We start from the raw sequence: 22,513 nt of genomic DNA, 5'->3' as shown, positions 1-22,513 counted from the left end.
TCCTTTTTCTACAGAGATGCTACCTGAGCCGCTGAGTTACTCCAGCACTTTTTTTTTTTTTGCAGACTTGTGAATTTCTTGCAGAGTCAATTAGGGTTTTGACTTGAGTAGAACTGCAGACCAGCATTATGGAAGTCCTGGCTCAGATGACAGCAGCAATGATTGAGTAATGACACCATAAATCATGCTTATTCCAGACAATTATCTGGATTGATGGTCATGCCTGCTGCTGTTTGGGCCCCAATCTGTAAGTCAGAGTAAGACCACACGCAAGTTGGAGGAACAGCTCCTCATATTTCGCTCGGACAGCTTACACCCCAGCGGTATGAATATTGATTTCCCTAATTTCAATTAACCCTTGCGTCCCCTCTCTCCCCGCCCCTTCCCATCGCCATTCAATAAGATCATGGCTGATCATCCTGAATCAGTATCTCGCTCCTGTTCCCCCCCATCCCTTGATTCCGTTAGCCCCAAGAGCAAAATCTCCTTTGAAGAAGGATCCCGACCCGAATTATCGTCAGATCATTCCCTCCACAGACGCTGCCTGACCCGCTGAGTTCCTCCAGCGCTTTGCGTTTTTTTCTCTTTGCTCATCTGAGAGATGGCACTCGTGATAACGCGGTGAGGCGCTGCAACGTGGGCGGTTCCGCTTTGGGTTTTGAGTGGGTGGCTGTTGTTGGTGGTGTTTGTATGTACTTATCTCCATAGATAAGAACATACAAACTTACAACTGAGGAAGGAAGTCTGAGTCACTGAGAGAAGGTAAAGTCATCCCCAGGAGATCGAACCTCCGCAGTAGACCAGTAGACCTTTAAAACCGAGATGAGAAGGACTTTTTTCACACAGAGAGTGGTGAATCTCTGGAACTCTCTGCCACAGAGGGTAGTCGAGGCCAGTTCATTGGCTATATTTAAGAGGGAGTTAGATGTGGCCCTTGTGGCTAAGGGGATCAGAGGGTATGGAGAGAAGGCAGGTACGGGATACTGAGTTGGATGATCAGCCATGATCATATTGAATGGCGGTGCAGGCTCGAAGGGCCGAATGGCCTCTACTCCTGCACCTAATTTCTATGTTTCTATGAAATGCCCTCTCCATACCATCATGGCCTAGGCAACACTGTCTGGTTGTTTAGCCTGACGCTACATGGAAACATAGAAACATAGAAAATAGGTGCAGGAGTAGGCCATTCGGCCCTTCGAGCCTGCACCGCCATTCAATATGATCATGGCTGATCATCCAACTCAGTATCCTGTACCTGCCTTCTCTACATACCCCCTGATCCCTTTAGCCACAAGGGCCACATCTAACTCCCTCTTAAATATAACCAATGAACTGTGGCCTCAACTACCTTCTGTGGCAGAGAATTCCACAGATTCACCACTCTCTGTGTGAAAAATGTTTTTCTCATCTCGGTCGTACAAGATTTCCCCCTTATCCTTAAAATGTGAGCCCTTGATCTGGACTTCCCCAACATCGGGAACAATCTTCCTGCATCTAGCCTGTCCAACCCCTTAAGAATTTTGTAAGTTTCTATAAGATCCCCCCTCAATCTTCTAAATTCTAGCGAGTACAAGCCAAGTCTATCCAGCCTTTCTTCATATGAAAGTCCTGACATCCCAGGAATCAGTCTGGTGAACCTTCTCTGCACTCCCTCTATGGCAAGAATGTCTTTCCTCAGATTAGGAGACCAAAACTGTACACAATACTCCAGGTGTGGTCTCACAAACATAGAACATAGGTGCAGGAGTTGGCCATTCGGCCCTTCGAAACCAGCACTGCCATTCAATATGATCACTGCTGATCATCCAGAATCAGTACCCTGTTCCTGCTACTCCCATTGTCCCATCCTGCAAAGCCCATCCAGCTCTCCTTCCCTGAAGAAGGGTCTCGACCCAAAACGTCACCCATTCCTTCTCTCCAGAGATGCTGCCTGACCCACTGAGTTACTCCAGCTTCTTGTGTCTATCTTGGTTTAAACCAGCATCTGCAGTTCCTTCACAGCTTTCTCCCCCCCCCCCCCCCACCCCAGCACTCCAATCAGTCTGACGAATGGCCTTGACCCGACACGTCGCCTGTTCATTTCCCCCCACAGATGCTGCCTGATCTGCTGAGTTACCCCAGCACCCTGTGTTCTATGCAAGATTCCAGCATCTGCAGTTCCGTTGTGTCTGAGCCTTAAAAGGCGTTCTAAATGAAATGAAATGTTTGATATTGGAGAAGCAATCTTCAGTGGAAAGGATGGGGGGGCACGTAAACATCTTAAAACTGAGAACGTGTGAAATTTATTAAGTGATGGGATTATGCCTTAGGGAAATGAGGATTGTAAATCAAGTTGATATTGATCAGCTTTGAATGGGAACGGGCTTGAGGGAATATATAGCCCCTCTATTTATATGTTGCTATCTTTTTACTGGTGTCAATTTCAGACATCTGCATGTCCAAACACTAAGCATAGGTTTAAAGTGAAGGGGGAAAGATTGAATAGGAAATCAAGGGGCATCCTATTCTTGCACAAAGGATGGCAGGAGTATGGGACGAGCTGCCGGAGGAGGTAGCTGAGGCAGCTGCAATCGTAATGTTTAAAAAAAAACACTTGGACAAGTACATTGATAGGAAAGATTTATGACAATAGACAATAGGTGCAGGAGTAGGCCATTCGGCCCTTCGAGCCAGCACCGCCATTCAATGTGATCATGGCTGATCATCCCCAATCAGTACCGCGTTTCTGCCTTCTCCCCATATCCCCTGACTCCGCTATCTTTAAGAGCCCTATCTAGATCTCTCTTGAAAGTATCCAGAGAACCCGCCTCCACCACCCTCTGAGGCAGAGAATTCCACAGACTCACAACTCTCTGTGAGAAAAAGTGTTTCCTCGTCTCCGTTCTAAATGGCTTACTCCTTATTCTTAAACAGTGTGTGGCCCCTGGTTCGGGATTAAACTGGGGTTTAGAGGGATATGGGCAGGCAGGTGGGGCTCGTGTAGATGGGGCATGTTGGCCGGTGTGGGCAAGTTGGGCCGAAGGGCTCGCTTCTACGCTGTGTCACTCTGTCACCTCGAAAGTTGAGCATATTTTTTCCAATTTCTGCCCTTCAAAAATATAAATAAATTCTTTGGATGGCAGCAGCTATCAATGTTTGTGAAGGAGATGATATGGGCTTTGATATTTCTACTTCTATATCACTGTGCTGACAAATGGCACTTGTGTGTGTACTTGGACTGTCTGCTGTCATGCCGCCAACACCATTGCTTGGACAGCAGCCTAGTTTAGTTTAGAGATACAATGCAGAAACAGGCCCTTTGGCCCACCGAGTCCGTGCCGACCAGCGATCCCCGCATATTAACACTATCCTAGACACATTCGGGACAAATTACATTTACACCAAGCCAATTAACCTACAAACCTGCACGTCTTTGGAGTGTGGGAGGAAACCGGAGCACCCGGAGAAAACCCACGCAGGTCACAAGTTATGGGGCAAAGGCAGGAGAATGGGGTTGAGAGGGAGAGAGAGAGAAATCAGCCATGATTGAATGGCGGAGTAGACCTGATGGGCTGAATGGCCTGATTCTGCTCCTATAACTTATGAACTTGTGTCACTGGGAGAGATTCAAGAGAGTTTACTGTCATGTGTCCCTGATAGGACAATGAAATTCTTGCTTTGCTTCAGCACAACAGAACATAGGTGGCATTGACTACAAAACAGATCAGTGTGTCCATATACCATTATATAAATATATATAATATACACACATGAATAAATAAACTGATAAAGTGCAAATAAACAGATAATGGGCTATTAATAATCAGAGTTGTGTCCGAGCCATGTTTAATAGCCTGATGGCTGTGGGGAAGTAGCTATTCCTGAACCTGGTTGTTGCAGTCTTCAGGCTCCTGTACCTTCTACCTGAAGGCAGCGGGGAGATGAGTGTGTGGCCAGGATGGTGTGTGGGTCCTTGGTGATGCTGCCAGCCTTTTTGAGGCAGCGACTGCGATAGATCCCCTCGATGGAAGGGAGGTCCCCTCGATGGAGAGCGTACAAACTCCCCACAGTTAGACAAACACGTTATCAAATTAAGAGTGGTGTTGATGTGTAAAACACATGACGGTCTCAATAAATTAACCCTTCATCCTTGTGGTTCAATACGATCTTTGTCATTCTATTTTCACCTGGTGCGTGGTCGGTATTTATGTTGGTGAAGGGGGGCTAGAACAGTCGGTGACATGACTCTGCTGTGTTCTGCTTTCAGAGATGCCGTGTCTTCAGGCACAATATGCGACGATGCCACAATGTGGAGGCTCCTACGAAGACCACCCTTCTGACTTTTTGACTTCGGAGTTTGTCAAGTTTGGCATGGACCTCTCTGCCACGGAGATTGCCGCCACCACCTCTTTGCCCAGCTTCAACACCTTCATTGACAGCAACAATGGCGACTTTGACGCCTACCTGTACCAACTAATGGTTTCCAACCAGCAGTCTCCATTTAAAATGGAGGATGTTCAAATGTTCGGCTGTTACCCAGGCTCGATCAACATGCACTTGGAGGAGGTGACACCTCCGTGTGGACCTTCGCAGTACTACAACGGGTCCTGCTCCATCCCGGCATCTTCAACCCCTGGTTTCCAGATGCAGCAAGTGTCCATTTGGGATGACGCTTTCCCTCATCATTCGCTCCAGTACGGGGAGGTGGACCACTTGTTGGATCAGCCTAAGAATGTTTCCCAACTTTCCTTCTTCTCCTTCAAGCAGTTGCCTTCGGAGTCCCCTGGTCCGCATTGCCACATGAGGCTGGACGCACGCCCCCACGGACCCAATACTGTCCACCAGCTAGTCGACACCATGTCTTATGATATCGCCAACCAAGCCTCCATGACTTTCCCCCCCTTGCCTATGGACCATGGAGCGCGGATCTTGGACAGTCCCATTGTAATTGATAACCCCATCCCCTCTCCGCCTGCCCGGAACGCCCCCTCCAGTGAAGGTCAGTGTGCTGTGTGCGGGGATAATGCTTCATGCCAACATTATGGTGTACGAACCTGTGAAGGATGCAAAGGCTTCTTCAAGGTATTTGACTCATTATTTGAACCTTAACCATAACTGGGGTTGATTTTTAATTTTGTTGTGATAATGCAAGTGTGATATTACTGTTTACCACCCTCCCCCCCCTCCCCATCTGTTTCGCTGTCTTCCCGTTCATAAGTTCATCCTTTCTACCGGGCAGTGCAGCGGGTAGTGCTGCTGCCTCACGCCGCCAGAGACCCCGGTTCGATCCTGCCCGTGTGCGGAGTTTGGACGTTCTCCCTGTGACCGCGTGGTTTTCGTAGGTTCACAAGTCATCGGAGCAGAATCGGGCCCATTTCGGCCCATCAAGTCTACTCCGCCATTCAGCCATGGCAGATCTATCGTAGACAAAAGTGCTGGAGAAACTCAGCGGGTGCGGCAGCATCTATGGAGCGAAGGAAATAGGCAACGTTTCATCCCGTTGAAAAATTTTCAGCAACAGTGGGCTTGACGCCAATGAGCGTAGCTTGACTTCTCCTGACGTAGGTGCTGCCGTAGGTTGTCGCTGGTTTTTCGGCGACCTGCTACGAACATGACAGTCGCCGGCAGTTGCCAAAAAAAATCGGCAAGTGGGACAGGCCCATCACTGCCACACATGCAAAATGCATGACAGGGGTCACATTGGTAATGTACACGTCCCCAGCATTATAGAGAGGAGCTTGGAGAATGAAGTTTCGGTTGAGCAGTTTGCGTAACTAGGGTTCCCCATACTGTCGCACTCGCCTCTCTGCTTGTTCTTGCTTCTCCCGGCACACTGCCTTTCTTTCACACGGTTTTCCCACGCACGGGTCCACCATCCCAGCTTTGTTCTTCAGCATTATTACCCTCAGCCACGATCCAATGGTTCTGAGAGTTGATGCAGCAGTGGATGGAAACGTCTCACATAGAGTTGCTGCCTCACAGCGCCAGAGACCCGGGTTCCATCCTGACCACGGGTGCTGTCTGTGTGGAGTTTGCACGTTCTCCCCGGGACCGCGTGGGTTTTCCCTGGGTGCGCCGGCTTCCCCCCACACTTGTCAATTGTCCCCAGTGTGTGTAGGATAGTGCTAGTGTACAGGGTGATCGTTGGTCGGCGCGGACTCGGTGGGCCGACGGGCCTGTTTCAATAGACAATAGACAATAGGTGCAGGAGTAGGCCATTTGGTCCTTCGAGCCATTCAATATGATCATGGCTGATCATCCCCTATCAGTACCCCGTTCCCGCCTTCTCCCCACATCCCCTGACTCCGCTATTTTTAAGAGCCCTATCTAGCTCTCTCTTCAAAGCATCCAGAGAACCGGCCTCCACCGCCGTCTGAGGCAGAGAATTCCACAGACTCACCACTCTCTGTGAGAAACAGTGTTTCCTCGTCTCCGTTCTAAATGGCCGACCCCTTATTCTTAGTGCAAGGTAAAGCCAGTAAAGTCCGATCAAGGATAGTCCGCGGGTCACCAGTGCTCTCTCGTTGTTAAACCGAAGATAGATACAAAAAGCCGAAGTAACTCAGCGGGACAGGCAGCATTCTTAAACTGTGTGGCCCCTGGTTCTGGACTCCCCCAACATCGGAAACATGTTTCCTGCCTCTAGCGTGTCCAAGCCCTTAACAATCTTATATGTTTCAATGAGATCACCTCTCATCCTTCTAAACTCCAGAGTGTACAAGCCCAGCTGCTCCATTCTCTCAGCATATGACAGTCCCGCCATCCCGGGAATTAACCTGGTAACCCTACGCTGCACTCCCTCAATAGCAAGGATGTCCTTCCTCAAATTAGGGGACCAAAACTGCACACAATATTCTGCGATGTATCTCTCAAGTCTAAAAGTATAATCTGTGTAGCTTCAGGAACAGTAAACAATGGATGAGCCTCATTAGGGAGGTGCACTTTAGGAAACCCTACATATTCAAAGCCAGATAAAGTGGCGTTCTATTCTAATGGTACAGCGGGTAGAGCTGCTGCCTCACAGCACCAGAGATCCTGACTGTCTGTGCTGTCTGTACGGTGTTTGCACGTTCTCCCCGTGACCTGCCCCTGTTTCCTCCCACACTCCAAAGACGTGCAGGTTTGTAGGCCATGAAATTTGCCTGAAGATTAAAACTGGTGGTGTCACCAGTCATTTCTGAGAGCACTATGTAACAAGGGCCAGAAACACATGTGTTACAGTCTTACAGCAGAGCCTACTGAGTCAACTTACAAAGCACCTCGGATATCAACGCAAAGCAGAAAGGAAGATCGGCCAACTTTTGAGAACTAGGAACACTCTGCACTTGGCATGCCAGTCAAACCTGTGACATGTTAAATGCCAGGATAATTGATAACATTGAACTATCAAAAGGAAATTGTATATGCACTGAAAAATGACCATCTGTGCAAACATGGGGAAAAAGAAAGCTGGTACTAATAGGATATTGTTTCAGAAAGCTGATATGGACATTGTGGGCTAACTGGTTAGTTAGCAACAAGTCAATGACCAAGCATGATCACTGGAACTTCAAATCATTCTAGTGGTGGGTATATAGAGCGAGTTGCCAGAGGAGGTGGTTGAGGCAGGGACTATCGCAACATTCAACAGACACTTGGACAGGTACATGGATAGGAAAGGTTTAGAGGTATACGGGCCAAATGCAGGAAGGTGGGGCTAGTGTAGATGGGCATATTGGTACTTATGGGCAAGTTGGGCCGAAGGTCTTGTTTCCGTGCTGTATCTCTGAAAACAATGGGGAGAGCAAATCTTTGCAAAGGTCGGCACGGGGGCGCAGCTGGTAGAGCCGCTGTCCCACAGTGCCAGTGACCCAGGTTCGATCCTGACCTCGGGTGCTGTGTGTGTCTGTGTGTGGAGTTCGCACGTTCTCCCCCGTGACCGCGTGGGCTTCCTCCGGGTGCTCCGGTTTCCTCCCACATCCCAAAGACCTGCGGGTTTGTGGGTTAATGAGCCCTCTGTCAATTGCCCAGAGAGCGTGTGCGAGTGTGGATGGTCTTTCACACTTATCTCAAAGTGTAGACAGGGCCCTGGGTTAAAGCCAAAGTCATAAGGTAGCACATGTGCCCAGTGCAGAACTCCCTCTGGTGCTGCACAAGGAGGCACTGGCCACGATGATTTCAAGCTCCAGAGTGGGATTTAAATACATGTCAAGAATAAATATTTGCACATCGATGGACATAGGAGAGCATCAAGACAGAAAAACATTTTTCCAAAACGTTGCCTATTTCCTTCGCTCCATAGATGCTGCCTCACCCGCTGAGTTTCTCCAGCATTTTTGTCTACCTTCGATTTTCCAGCATCTGCAGTTCCTTCTTAAACAAAACATTTTCAAGTGCACTTTATAATTTTAAAAATGTCTTTCCTGCTCGGGTAAAAAAATGACACCAGCCTTAATGTGTGTGTGTACAAGACTTTACTTTAGACTTTAGAGATACAGCGGGGAAGCTGGCCCTTCAGCCCACCGATTCCGTGCCGACCAGCGATCCCCCGGTACACGAGCACCATCCTACACACACGAGGGACAATTTAAACCCCTGTCCCACGGTACGAGTTCATTCCAAGAGCTCTCCCTGAGTTTGCCCTGATTCGAACTCGGAGATTTACGGTAATGGCCGCTCGTCGGTACTCGGGGCTCTCGAGGACATTTTTCATCATGTTGAAAAATCTTCACGAGTCTTCCCGTGCTTACCTGCCGTTAGCGACTCTTCCTGAGTAACTGCCGTTAGCGCTAAGAGACGTCCCCGAGCTTTGCTCCCGAGTTTATCGCGTTTCCCGAGTACCTGCCGTTAGCGTTACGAGCCGCTAAGAGACGTCCCCGAGCTCCGATGTACCCGCTACGTTCATCCTCCGTGCTTACCACGAGTTTGATTTTTTTTAAACTCGGGAGAGCTCTTGGAATGAACTCGTACCGTGGGACAGGGCTGTTCAAATTTTACCGAAGCCAATTAACCTGCAAACCCGCACGTCTTTGAAGTGTGGGAGGAAACCGGAGCACCCGGAGAAAACCCACGCGGTCACAGGGAGAACGTACAAACTCCGTACCCCTAGTCTGGATCGAACTTGGGTCGTTAGCGCTGGGAGGCAGCAACTCTACCGCTGCGCCACTGTGTGCCGTTCTGCTTGAGGCCTTCATGAAAGAATTTCTGAAAGTAATTCCCAGAAAATAATGCTTCTTTCAAATGTTTCATTGTTTGGGAGCGGGGATTTGACCTTCCAATGGGATATAATGGAAAATGGAGTATATTTGTGTTTTTATACCAAATCTGCATTAAGGCTTAATTTATTTTTTTCAATGCTTCTTTCATATCCACGGAGCATAAAATAATCTGAATTTAGCCCCAAGGCTAATGTTGTGTGAGTCTGTTCATTTTTGGACTGACTCTCTGGGGAAAAAGCTTCCCTGGGTCACTGAGTGTACAAGTGCAAGTCAAGTGGCTTTTATTAATGCACTGTTCATTGACGAAAGAGAGGGGAGAAGTGAGAGTTAAGGGCTTTGTATACGAATAAGAGGAGCTTGAAGTTGATTCTGTACCGTACTGGGAGCCAGTGGAGAGCGGCCAGGATCGGGGGTGATGTGGTCCCTTTTACGGGTACCCGTCAGAAGTCTCACTGCGGCGTTTTGGACCAATTGCAGGTGGGACAGGGATGATTGGCTGATGCCAGTGTATAGGGAGTTGCAGTAGTCAAGGCGGGAGGAGATGAATGCGTGGAGGATTTTTTCAAGGTCGTCGAATTTGAGGAACGGTTCGATTTTAGCTATGGTACGAAGCTGGAAGAAGCCAGCTTTTACCACAGATAAGATGCTGAACAGAAATTCCACCAGGGGTGAAGTTTACAGCACCAGTACCTTTTATTTCCAGAGTATTCATTATATAACATTGCCAAGCTTGTCGTGAAAAAATATCCTCCAAAATGTAACTGTGAATGGAAGCAATGTGCTACCACCCCTGCCAGTCCTAGAACAGTGTGTAGGAAGGAACTGCAGATGCTGGTTTACACCGAAGATAGACACAGAATGCTGGCGTAACTCAGCGGGACAGGCAGCATCTCTGGAGGGAAGGAATGGGCGACGTTTCAGGTCGAGACACTTCTTCGACGGTGATTTTGTGCAACCGCATCCCAAAGCCGTGACGGGCCGGCGATCCCCACAAATGAACACTACCCTGCACACACCAGGGACAATACTACATTTCTACTAAGCCAATTAACCTACAAACCTGCACGTCTTTGGAGTGTGGAACGAAAGCGAAGATCCCAGAGATATTATATTATATACTTACTATATACCTACATGATTACAATTGAACCATCCACAGTGTACAAATACATGATAAAGGGAATAATGTGAGTAAGGTTTAGTGCAAGATGATGTCCAGTAAAGTCTGATCAAGTGTCTTCAATATGTTCAAGTTCAAGTGAGTTTATTGTCATGTGTCCCTGATGGGCCGATGAAATTCTTGCTTTGCTTCAGCACAACAGAATATAGTAGGCATTGACTACAAAACACATATGTTGTCAGCTTTATTTTGTCTGATTTAACTTTTTCTCCATGTTTATGATATTGTTTACAGTGTACTATGTTAACATATTCTGTTGTGCTGCTGCAAGTAAGAATTTCAATGTTCTACCTGGCACTTATGACAATACAACGCTCATACTCTCGTGAAGCATCTTGAGATGATTTACCATTTTAAATGCAGAGCCTTGTTATACTTCAGCCAGAAGGCAAAGTGCTGGAGTAACTCAGCGGGTCAGGCAGCATCTGTGGGGAACTTGGATAGGTGACGTTTCACAGAGTGCTGGAGTAACTCAGCGGGTCAGGCAGCATCTGTGGAGAACATGGATAGGTGACATTACACAGAATGCTGGAGTAACTCAGCGGGTCAGGCAGCATCTGTGGGGAACATGGATAGGTGACGTTTCACAGAGTGCTGGAGTAACTCAGTGGGTCAGGCAGCATCTGTGGAGAACATGGATAGGTGATGTTTCACAGAGTGCTGGAGTAACTCAGCGGGTCAGGCAACATCTGTGGGGAACATGGATAGGTGAAGTTTCACAGGGTGCTGGAGTAACTCAGCAGGTCAGGCAGCATCTGTGGGGAACATGGATAGGTGACGTTTCACAGAGTGCTGGAGTAACTCAGCGGGTCAGGCAACATCTGTGGGGAACATGGATAGGTGACGTTTCACAGAGTGCTGGAGTAACTCAGCAGGTCAGGCAGCATATATGGGGGACATGGATAGGTGAAGTTTAAAGTCGGGACCCTTCTTTCAGCCATGCCAGTTCTGAATCGTTAGGGGGGGGCACGGTGGTGCAGCGGTAGAGTTGCTGCCTCACAGCGCCAGAGACCTGGGTTCGATCCTGACTACGGGCGCTGTCTGTACGGAGTTTGTACGTTCTCCCCGTGACCTGCGTGGGTTTTCTCCGAGTTCTTCAGTATCATCACACACTCCAAAGACGTACAGGTTTGTAGGTTAATTGGCTTTGGTATAAATGTAAATGATACACCCTAGTGTGTGTAGGATAGTGTTAACGTGTGGGGATCGCTGGTCGGTGAGGATTCGGTGGGCCAAAGGATCTGTTTCCGCTCTTATCTCTAAAACTGAACTAAACTGATATTTGGCATCTTAAGATCCCCTTTCACAGCTTGTGGTTTAAACTGCCAATACAACTGAGGATATGGGGGAATACCAAGCTGATTGCGTTTCAAAGAGAGACCTTTTTTTAATATCTTTCTCGTGACTCACTTGTGACTAACCCGTGCTTTCAGAACGCTTGAGAATTCCCCCACCCACTCTTCCTCCGCATGCAATCAGGGCTCACGCATAAATTTTAAAGTCTGCAAGTTTAGTTTAGTGATACAGCGCGGAAACAGGCCCTTCGGCCCACCGAGTCCGCACTGACTAATGATCCCCGCACACTAATGCCCCTGTCCCACTTAGGAAACCGGAACAGAAACCTCTGGAGACTTTGCGCCCCACCCAAGGTTTCCGTGCGGTTCCCGGAGGTTGCAGGTGGTTGCCGGAGGTTGCAGGTAGTGGAGGCAGGTAGGGAGACTGACAAAAACCTCCGGGAACCTCTGGGAACCGCACGGAAACCTTGGGTGGGGCGCAAAGTCTCCAGAGGTTTCCGTTCAGGTTTCCTAAGTGGGACAGGGGCATAACTCTATCCAATACACACACACAAGGGACAATTTACATTTATACCAAGCCAATTAACCTACAAACCTGTACGTCTTTGGAGTGTGGGAGGAAACCGGAGCACCTGGAGAAAACCCACGCAGGTCACGGGGAGAACGTGCAAACTCCATACAGACAGCACCCGTAGTCGGGATGGAACCCGGGTCGCTGTGTGGCAGCGACACTACCCGCTGCGCCACCGTGCCACTTCTTACATAGCCTTGACCACCACCAGAGAAAATGTCTTCTTCCAACAACCCTGTCAAAGTCTTTAGTCCCTTTAAGCAGCTCAATTAGATCATCCTTCAATCTCCATTAAATGACACACTACAAGTCTACACCTGACTTTGTCCAGACCCGAAGAGTCCTGCCCCGAAAAGTAGCCTATCCTTGTTGTCTGAGGCCATCTCACCGGCTCCAATATGTCCTGTTTATTTTCTTCGCTTCCGGTCTTTCCCCCGCTCTCCCGAGTCAGCGAATCGTCACCTATCCATGTTACTCCAGCACTCTGTGAAACGTCACCTATCCATGTTCTCCACAGATGCTGCCTGACCCGCTGAGTTACTCCAGCACTCTGTGAAACGTCACCTATCCATGTTCTCCACAGATGCTGCCTGACCCGCTGAGTTACTCCAGCACTTTGTGAAACGTCACCTATCCATGTTCTCCACAGATGCTGCCTGACCCGCTGAGTTCCCCAGCACTCTGTGAAACGTCACCTATCCATGTTCCCCACAGATGCTGCCTGACCCGCTGAGTTACTCCAGCACTCTGTGAAACGTCACCTATCCATGTTCTCCACAGATGCTGCCTGACCCGCTGAGTTATTCCAGCACTCTGTGAAACGTCACCTATCCATGTTCTCCACAGATGCTGCCTGACCCGCTGAGTTACTCCAGCACTGTGTGAAACGTCACCTATCCATGTTCTCCACAGATGCTGCCTGACCCGCTGAGTTACTCCAGCACTCTGTGTCCCCAGGTCTAGACAATGCCAACTGCCCACTGTGCTGTAACATAGAAACAGAAAATAGGTGCAGGATTAGGACATTCGGCCCTTCGATCCCACTGTAACCACTATCCCTGGAGCTCATTCACTGCCACCTTATCAGCAAGTCCTTGTACTGTGTGGCGACACTTCTGAGCTTTTACTATTCTTTCATTGACTGGCCATCCATAATTCTGGTTTGCTTTCACTTCAATTATACACGTGTTCTGAAATCACTGAATCTCACCCGGGTGTGGAAGAACTACTTGCCGTGATTAACAATAGACCAAAGCTAAACATAGACCACACACACGTGGTCGATTTGCGAAGCATTCACAGAATGCTGGATGTGTGGTATTCGGAGGAGATGTCAGTTTCGGACATGCACAGGAATTTAAACTTGGAGACCATCGCAGATAACTCTGGAGGATTCCAACATGTAAAACCCTTAAGGCATCGGACAGGCTAGATGCAGGAAAAATGTTCCTGATGTTGGGGGAGTCCAGAACCGGGGGTCACACACGGTTTAAGAATAAGGGGTAAGCCATTTAGGGCTGAGACGAGGAAACACTTTTTCACCCAGAGAGTTGTGAATCTGTGGAATTCTCTGCCACAGAGGGCAGTGGAGGCCGATTCACTGGATGTTTTCAAGAGAGAGTTAGATTTGGCTCTTAAGGCTAATGGAATCAAGGGATGTGGGGAGAAAGCAGGAACGGGGTACTGATTGTGGATGATCAGCCATGATCATATTGAGTGGCGGTGCTGGCTCGAAGGGCCGAATGGCCACCTCCTGCACCTAGTTTCTATGTTTCTAACAGGCTTGAGATGAAGGGTGAGAATGCAATCTTGCCCAGAGTAGGTGAATCGAGGACATAAGTTTAAGGTGAAGGGGGGAAAGATTTAATAGGAATCTGAGGGGTAACTTTTTCACACAAAGGGTGGTGGGTGTATGGAACGTGCTGCCAGAGGAGGTAGTTGAGGCAGGGACTATCCCAACGTTTAAGAAACTGTTAGACAGGCACATGGATAGGACTGGTTTGGAGGGATATGGACCAAGTGTGGGCAGGTGGGACTAGTGTAGCTGGGACATGTTGGCCGGTGTGGGCAAGTTGGGCCGAAGGGCCTGTTTCCACGCTGTGTCACCCTGTGACTGTATGACTCTCTATTGATCTATCCCTGATCAGGTCATTCATAGAGGTCCCACACTGACGAAACAGGATTGGATTAAATGGTAAAGAGAGCACAGATCAAGAGGTCCCTCATCAATGGGTCAATGGTTTCCTCATTGTAATGTGTCCGAGATAAAGTGAAATACACTTTTTGCCTACAGCTCAGGTTGACTATCCGCGTACATTAGCACGATCACCCCGGTCAGTACAGAATATATAGAAGGTACACAAAAAAGCTGGAGAAACTCAGCGGGTGCAGCAGCATCTGTGGAGTGAAGGAAAAAGGCAAAGTTTCGGCCGAAACCCTTCTTCAGACTGATCGGGGGTGGGGTGGGGGGACGGGGAGAAGAAAGGAAAAAGGAGGAGGAGCCCGAGGGCTGGGGGATGGGAGGAGACAGCAGGAGGGCTGAGGAAGGGGAGGAGACAGCAAGGTCTAACAAAATTGGGAGAATTCAATGTTCATGCCCCCAGGATGCAGACTCCCCAAGGTGCTGTTCCTCCAATTTCCGGTGTTGCTCGCTCTGGCCATGGAGGAGACCCAGGACAGAGAGGTCGGAGATGGAGTGGGAGGGGGAGTTGAAGTGCTGAGCCACCGGGAGGTCAGGTTGGTTAGTGCTGACCGAGCGGAGGTGTTCGGCGAAACGATCGCCCAACCTCCGCTTGGTCTCACCGATATAGATCAGCTGACATCTAGAGCAGCGGATGCAGTAGATGAGGTTGGAGGAGATGCAGGTGAACCTCTGTCGCACCTGGAACGACTGCTTGGGCCCTTGAATGGAGTCGAGGGGGGAGGTAAAGGGACAAGTGTTGCATTTCTTGCGGTTGCAAGGGAAAGTGTTCGGCCCGAAACGTTGCCTATTTCCTTCACTCCATAGATGCTGCTGCACCCGCTGAGTTTCTCCAGCATTTTTGTCTACCTTCGATTTTCCAGCATCTGCAGTTCCTTCTTAAACAGAATATATAGAACTGAGTGCATATGCAAGAAGTGCCATTTTGGCACCATTTTACAGCCACAAAGGTCCATTGCAGGCGTCTTCTCCGTGGCCCCACAAACCCTCGTCCCTCTCTGTGCCCGGCCCTCTTCAGCCTTCGTTCCCCAGGGGTGGGCTGCCTCTTGCAACCACATCTCTCGGCTCAATACTTCACCATTCAGTTATTCGCAAGCACGCAGAAAGTGTTTTACAAGATGGGCAACTTGGTTTTAAACTAACCAAGCTATTTCCAGTCATCTTGTATTTTCATAAGTTCATCAATTCTAGGAGCAGAATTAGGCCATTCGGCCCATCAAGTCTACTCCGCCATTCAATCAAGGCTGATCTATCTCTCCCCCTCAACCCCACTCTCTCGTAACCCCTGATAGTCCGAGGGTCTCCAATGAGGTAGGTAGTAGTTCAGCACTGCTTTCTGGTTGTGGTAGGATGGTTCAGTTGCCTGATAACAGCTGGGAAGAAACTGTCTCTGAATCTGGAGGTGTGTGTTTTCACATTTCTGTATCTCTTGCCTGACAGGAGAGGGGAGAAGAGGGAGTGGCCGGGATGAGACTGGTCCTTGATGATGCTGCTGGCCTTGCCGAGGCAGCGTGAGGTGTAGATGGAGTCAATGGAAGGGAGGTTGGTTTGTGTGTGATGGTCTGGGCTGCAACTGTCCACAACTCTCTGCGATTTCTTGCGGTCCTGGGTGGAGCCGTTCCCAAACCGTGCAGTGATGCATCCCGATAAAATGCTTTCTACGGCGCATCTGTAGAAGTTGGGGAGAGTTGCTGGGGACATGCCGAACCTCCTAGATGACGGGCAACTCAGTTTTAAACTAACCGAGCTATTTCCAATCATATTGTATTTTCATTGATCTATTTATCAGCATTGTAACGTATTTTCGCAAGTTAGCAATATTTGGAAGAAAAATGGCATTTAAATGGCATGCTGCAATGTGTAATGAGAAAACAGTGTTTTCTTCCCAGCTGTTATCAGGCAACTGAACCATCCTAACACAACCAGAGAGCAGTGCTGAGATACCTCATTGGTGACCCTCGGACTATCCTTGATCGGATTTTACTGGCTTTACCTTGCACTAAACGTTATTCCATATACACTGTAAATGGCTCAATTGTAATCGTGGATTAAGAAGGAACTGCAGATGCTGGAAAATCGAAGGTACACAAAAATGCTGGAGAAACTCAGCGGGTGCAGCAGCATCTATGGAGCGAAGGAAATAGGCAACGTTTCGGGCCGAAACCCAAGGGTTTCGGCCCGAAACGTTGCCTATTTCCTATTTCCAGCATCTGCAGTTCCGGCCCGAAACGTTGCCTATTTCCTTCGCTCCATAGATGCTGCTGCACCCGCTGAGTTTCTCCAGCATGTTTGTGTACCTGTAATCATGGATTGACTGGCCAACATGCAACGAAAAGCTCTCCACTGTACCTCGGTACACGTGACAATAAACAAAGTCAACGACACTAAACTCAGTGTGTGGCAAGATATTGGAGTGGTTCTTCTATGAAAGATGTGACCAGCAGGAGCAGGGCCAGTGAAACCAGTGCTGGATCACAGCACCATTAGCCCTGTAAAACGCTGGATTTTCTTGGTATGTTCTCAAACATAAACTAGGGCGAGCACGGTGGCGCAGCGGCAGAGACCCCGGGTTGGGGATGTGTGCGGGGGAGGTTTGTGCACGCGTGCATTTGCTGCATTCCTTTGGCAACCAGCTCGTCCTCACTGGCGTCCTGTCCACTTGTTTCCGCAGCGCACAGTTCAGAAAAATGCCAAGTACGTTTGCCTTGCGAATAAGGACTGCCCCGTCGATAAACGGCGGCGGAACCGATGCCAATTCTGCCGCTTTCAGAAATGCCTCGCCGTGGGAATGGTAAAAGAAGGTAAGTCTTTGAGCAACTCTGGGTTATATATAAATGCACAGATTCTGTTGTTTGGCCATCAGTCCCATATTCGTTGCACCAGCCTTTCCGCCAGCACCAGTGATCAGCGGAGGGGGGGGGGGGGGGGGGGGGGCAGGTTAGTTATAGAGGACAACAAGGACATTTTGCAGCAAGTTGCCAAAAACTACTCAATGCATTAAGAGATCGCGCATAAAACTTGACTACACCACCGCTACGAATTGGAGCCTGGAGGAACATAGAAGGCACAGAAGACGCCTGGAAAGCATTTTATATCGGGATGCATCACCGCATGCTTTGGGAACAGCTCCATCCAAGACCGCAAGAAATCGCAGAGAGTTGTGGACGCAGCCCAGACCCTCACACACAAACCAACCTCCCTTCCATTGACTCCATCTAGGAGCAAGGCCAGCAGCATAATCACGAACCAGTCTCACCCCCGGTCACTCCCTCTTCTCCCCTCTGGCAAGAGGTACAGAAGTGTGAAAACAAACACACACACCTCCAGATTCAGGGACAGTTTCTTCCCAGCTGTTATCAGGCAACTGAACCATCCTACCACAATCAGACAGCGGTCCTGACCTCCCATCTACCTCATTGGAGACCCTTGGATCATATTTAATCAGACCTTATTGGACATTATCTTGCACGAAACATGATTCAATTTATTATATATCTGTACACTGTGGGCGGCTCGATTGTAATCATGTATATTCGTTTAGTCTTAGTCAGGAAATGGTGTTAGGTAAACTGTTAGGACTGAAGGTAGATAAATCCCCAGGGTCTGATGGTCTGCATCCCAGAGTACTCAAGGAGGTGGCCCTAGAAATTGTGGATGCATTGGTGATCATTTTCCAATGTTCTCTTGACTGGATCCCGGTTGTGAATCTGTGGAATTCTCTGCCACAGAAGGTAGTGGAGGCCAATTCACTGGGTGTTTTCAAGAGAGTTGGATTTAGCTCTTAGGGCTAACGGAATCAAGGGATATCGGGCAAAAAGCAGGAACGGGGTACTGATTTTCGATGATCAGCCATGATCTTATTGAAACATATAAGATTGTTAAGGGTTTGGACACGCTAGAGGCAGGAAACATGTTCCCGATGTTGGGGGAGTCCAGAACCAGGGGCCACAGTTTAAGAATAAGGGGTAAGCCATTTAGAATGGAGACGAGGAAACACTTTTTCCTCACAGAGAGTTGTGAGTCTGTGGAATTCTCTGCCTCAGGAAGGAGGCCGGTTCTCTGGATACTTTCAAGAGAGCTAGATAGGGCTCTTAAAGATAGCGGAGTCAGAGGATATGGGGAGAAGGCAGGAACGGGGTACTGATTGGGGATGATCAGCCATGATCATATTGAATGGCGGTGCTGGCTCGAAGGGCCGAATGGCCTACTCCTGCACCTATTGTCTATTGTCTATCATATTGAATGGGGGTGCTAGCTCGAAGGGCCAAATGGCCTACTCCTGCATCTATTTTTCCATGTTTCTTCTCTGTATCAGAGGTGAGGGATATTTCATAATCGAACTCCGTTATCCCTTGCACAGTAGGATTTAGAAACTTCAGACTAGTTTCCCAGTAACCGGTTTGCAGATATCCAAGCACTTCACAACAAAGCACTCTCACTGTAAGCACACACAAATGCTGGAGAAACTCAGCGGGTGCAGCAGCATCTATGGAGCGAAGGAAATAGGCGACGTTTCGGGCCGATACCCTTCTTCAGACTGATAGGGGGGGGGGGGGGGGGGGGGGGGAGAAGGAAGGAAAAGGAGAGGAGGAGGAGCCCGAGGGCGGGGGGATGGGAGGAGAAAGCTCGAGGGTTAAGGAAGGGGAGGAGACAGCAAGGGCTAGCAAAACTGGGAGAATTCAACGTTCATGCCATCGGGACGCAAACAACCCAGGCGGAATATGAGGTGCTGTTCCTCCAATTTCCGGTGTTGCTCACTCTGGCAATGGGTCTCCTCCCGCTGAGTTTCTCCAGCATTTTTGTGTACCTTCGATCTTCCAGCATCTGCAGTTCCTTCTTGAGCACTCTCGCTTCGCATAGTTCACAGATGGGACAGATCATCACAAATTCCTGGCCCTGACTCCCATCCTGTAGAAATGTTCCAGTCATTTAAATAAGGACATAGCAATCAACACTTGCTAATTGCTCGAGCTGGACTGATGTCCTGCATTTGGAGTATTACTAACATATGTGGCAAAAGATATTCTTGTCTTCCACCTAAACAGTTTGTTCCCAGCGAGCGAGACAGATTTTATTCATCAATTTTTTAAAAAAAGCCACAGAATGGTTTAATTTGATTTGATTCAACTTTATTGTCATTGCACAAATACGAGTACATGTACAACGAAATGCAGTTTAGCGTCTGGTCAGAGTGCAAGATAGTAGAAATAAAAATACTGGTTAAACAATGTGTGGACTGTGGATGAATTAAACTGGTACATAGGCAAATAAATGTATACAGATAGCTAGCGTCGGGACTGTGAGTTCAGCAGTGTAATGGTGTTATTGAAAAAGCTGTTCCTCAGCCTGCTTGTGCGAGACCTGAGGCTCCTGTACGGTTTAATAGTTCATTCAATATCACGTGCGGCAAAGTACAGTGAGATTTCTTTTTAAGGGCGCAGAGCTAGAGTCGCTGCCTCACAGCGCCGGAGACCCGGGATTGATCCCGACCACGGTCGCTGGCTGTACGTTCCCCCTGTGACTGCGTGGCTTTCCTCCCACCCTCCAAAGGCGTACAGGTTTGTAGGCTGTGTGGGAAGGAACTGCAGATGCTGGTTTAAACCGAAAATATACACAAAAATGCTGGAGTCACTCAGCGGGACAGGCGGCATCTCTGGAGAGAAGGAATGGGCGACGTTTCGGGAAGGTTTGCAGGTTAATTGGCTTTGGTACAAAATGGTAAATTGTCCCTAGTGTGTGTTGGATAGTGCTAGTGCGTGTAGTTGGTGGGCGCGGACTTGGTGAGCCGAAGGACCTGTTTCTGCGCTGTATCTCTAAAGATGAAAGATTATTCCCATACATAAGTTCAATTTGTATGGCTGTATGGCAACCCAAATCTCGCTGCACCAACCAACACAGTGGCAGGAAATGCAAACTTGAACTTGAACTTGAACCAATCTCCATAATGCATAACACACATAGAAACAGCCCACATAGTCTATGTGCAAAGGTCGCTAGGTGTTGGTGCAAAGGCCAGAAATACCCCAAGTCATGGCATAAGGCATGAGATATAAGTTATCTTCTCCCATGCTCGAAACGGGCAGCACAGAGGCACAGCAGGCCCTCCGGCCCAACGAGTTCGCGCCGACCCGCGATCCCCGTACGCTAACACTGTTCCACACCCACCCACACACACACACACACACACACCCACCCACCCACCCACCCACACCCACACACACACACACACACACACACACACACACACACACACACACACACATACACACACACACACACACACACACACACACACACACACACACACACACACACATACACACACTCGGGACAATTTTTCGATTTTACCGAAGCCAATTAAGCGACAAACCTGCACTTTGGCGTGTTGGAGGAAACCGGAGCACCCGGAGTAAAAACCCACGCAGGTCATGGGGAGAATGTGCAGACTCCGTACAGACAGCACCTGTAGCCGGGATGGAACCCGGGTCTCTGGCGCTGTGAGGTAGCAACTCTACCGCTGGGCCACCATGGTCTGGTATTTTTCTCTTGAATGTGGCTAGCTTTGTACTCGGGTATAATATGATGTGCAACGTTTTTCACTGTATGTGAATATAATAAACTATTACCATTGACTCCGCTCTGTATAATTTATATACGTGTGTGTGTGTGCTGTCTGAGTCTATGTGGCTGTGATGATGCTGCGAGCAAGATTTTTGTTGCACCTGTACACACCGCACATGTGCATATGGCAATAGACTTGACTTGGCTCGAACGATGTCCAAGTTCAATACTGAGCCCCAGTGCTGGGACGTCATTCTGCACGGGTTAAGTCAATCCAGACTGCTCCATCCAAGACCACGAAAAATTGCAGCGAATTGTGGACAGTTGCAGCCCAGACCATCACGCAAACCAACCTCCCTTCCACTGACTCCATCTACACCTCACGCTGCCTCGGCAAGGCCAGCGGCATCATCAAGGACCAGTCTCACCCCGGTCACTCCCTCTTCTCCCCCACCCCCATCGGGCAAGAGGTACAGAAATGTGAAAACGCACGCACACCTCCAGATTCAGGGGCAGTTTCTTCCCAGCTGTTATCAGGCAACTGAACCACCTTCTCACCAACTAGAGAGCGGTCCTGACCTCCCATCTACCTCATTGGAGACATCTCGGACTATCTTTAATCGGACTACTGGCTTTATCTTGCACTTATACCCTTTATCCCTTTACCCACCGGCACGGTGAAACAGCGGGTAGAGTTGCTGCCTCACAGCGCCAGAGACCCAGGTTCGATCCTGACTACGGATGCTGTCTGCACGGAGTTTGTACGTTCTCCGTGACCCCGTGGGTTTCCTTCGGGTGCTCCACTTTTCTCCCACACTCCAAAGACGTGCGGGGTTTGTAGGTTAATTTGGCTTTGGTAAAAACTGTAAATTGTCCCCATTGTGTAGGATAGCGCTAGTGAACGGGGTGATCACTGGTCGGCGTGGACCCGGTGGGCCGAAGGGCCTGTTTCCGTGCTGTAATCTTTGAAATCTAAAGTCTAAAGTCTTTATCTATACCCTTGATTGTAATCATGTACACGTCTTTACGCTCTTGCTTCTTCCTGCATACGGCATGCACAGCCTAAAGTTGGAGGTCAACTTGTTCTATTAGATCTATTTGTTTGTGCACGTCGGGTTGATTGCATTAGTCGAAACAGGGTGGACCACGTGAAGGTTGCAATCTTCCCACCCCAGTCTTTACACTGACTGGTTAGCACGCAACACAAAAGCTTTCCACTGTACCTCGGTACACGTGACAATAAACCAAACCAAACTAAACGTCAGTGCAGAGTAATGATGAACCAAGTTCAGAGACAGTAGCAGAGTGCCAGGGACTGTGTGAGTATCAATGGGTCCAAGCTTGGACCTGTGGAGACTACTGCTATAAAACTGACTACGGAATCTCACCATAGTCCCAGCAAGTGAAAAAACACTGCATAACTCTCAAAACGGCTCACTCACTCTCTACATCCAGTAGCTGTTATCAGGCAACTGAACCATCCCACCACAACCAGAGAGCAGTGCTGAACTACTATCTACCGCTTTAATG

The 22,513-nt window shown here is 48.8% G+C and overlaps 1 protein-coding gene across 1 annotated transcript in view; it reads left to right on the top strand.

Annotated features, from left to right (window-relative positions):
• LOC116968724 (nuclear receptor subfamily 4 group A member 1-like) overlaps positions 1-22,513 on the top strand; it is a 39,990-nt gene that overhangs the window by 8,431 nt on the left and 9,046 nt on the right. Inside the window, exons 2-3 of the mRNA XM_033015513.1 lie at positions 4,247-5,061; positions 17,094-17,223. Of these exons, the coding sequence (XP_032871404.1) occupies positions 4,249-5,061; positions 17,094-17,223 (943 nt within the window). The 5' untranslated portion in view covers positions 4,247-4,248. The remainder of the gene's footprint in view (positions 1-4,246; positions 5,062-17,093; positions 17,224-22,513) is intronic.

The sequence above is a fragment of the Amblyraja radiata genome, chromosome 46 (genome assembly GCF_010909765.2).
Source record: "Amblyraja radiata isolate CabotCenter1 chromosome 46, sAmbRad1.1.pri, whole genome shotgun sequence".
Taxonomy (NCBI): Eukaryota; Metazoa; Chordata; class Chondrichthyes; order Rajiformes; family Rajidae; genus Amblyraja; species Amblyraja radiata.
The sequence above is the reverse complement of the archived record's forward strand: the minus strand, read 5'-3'. Positions and strand labels throughout refer to the sequence as shown.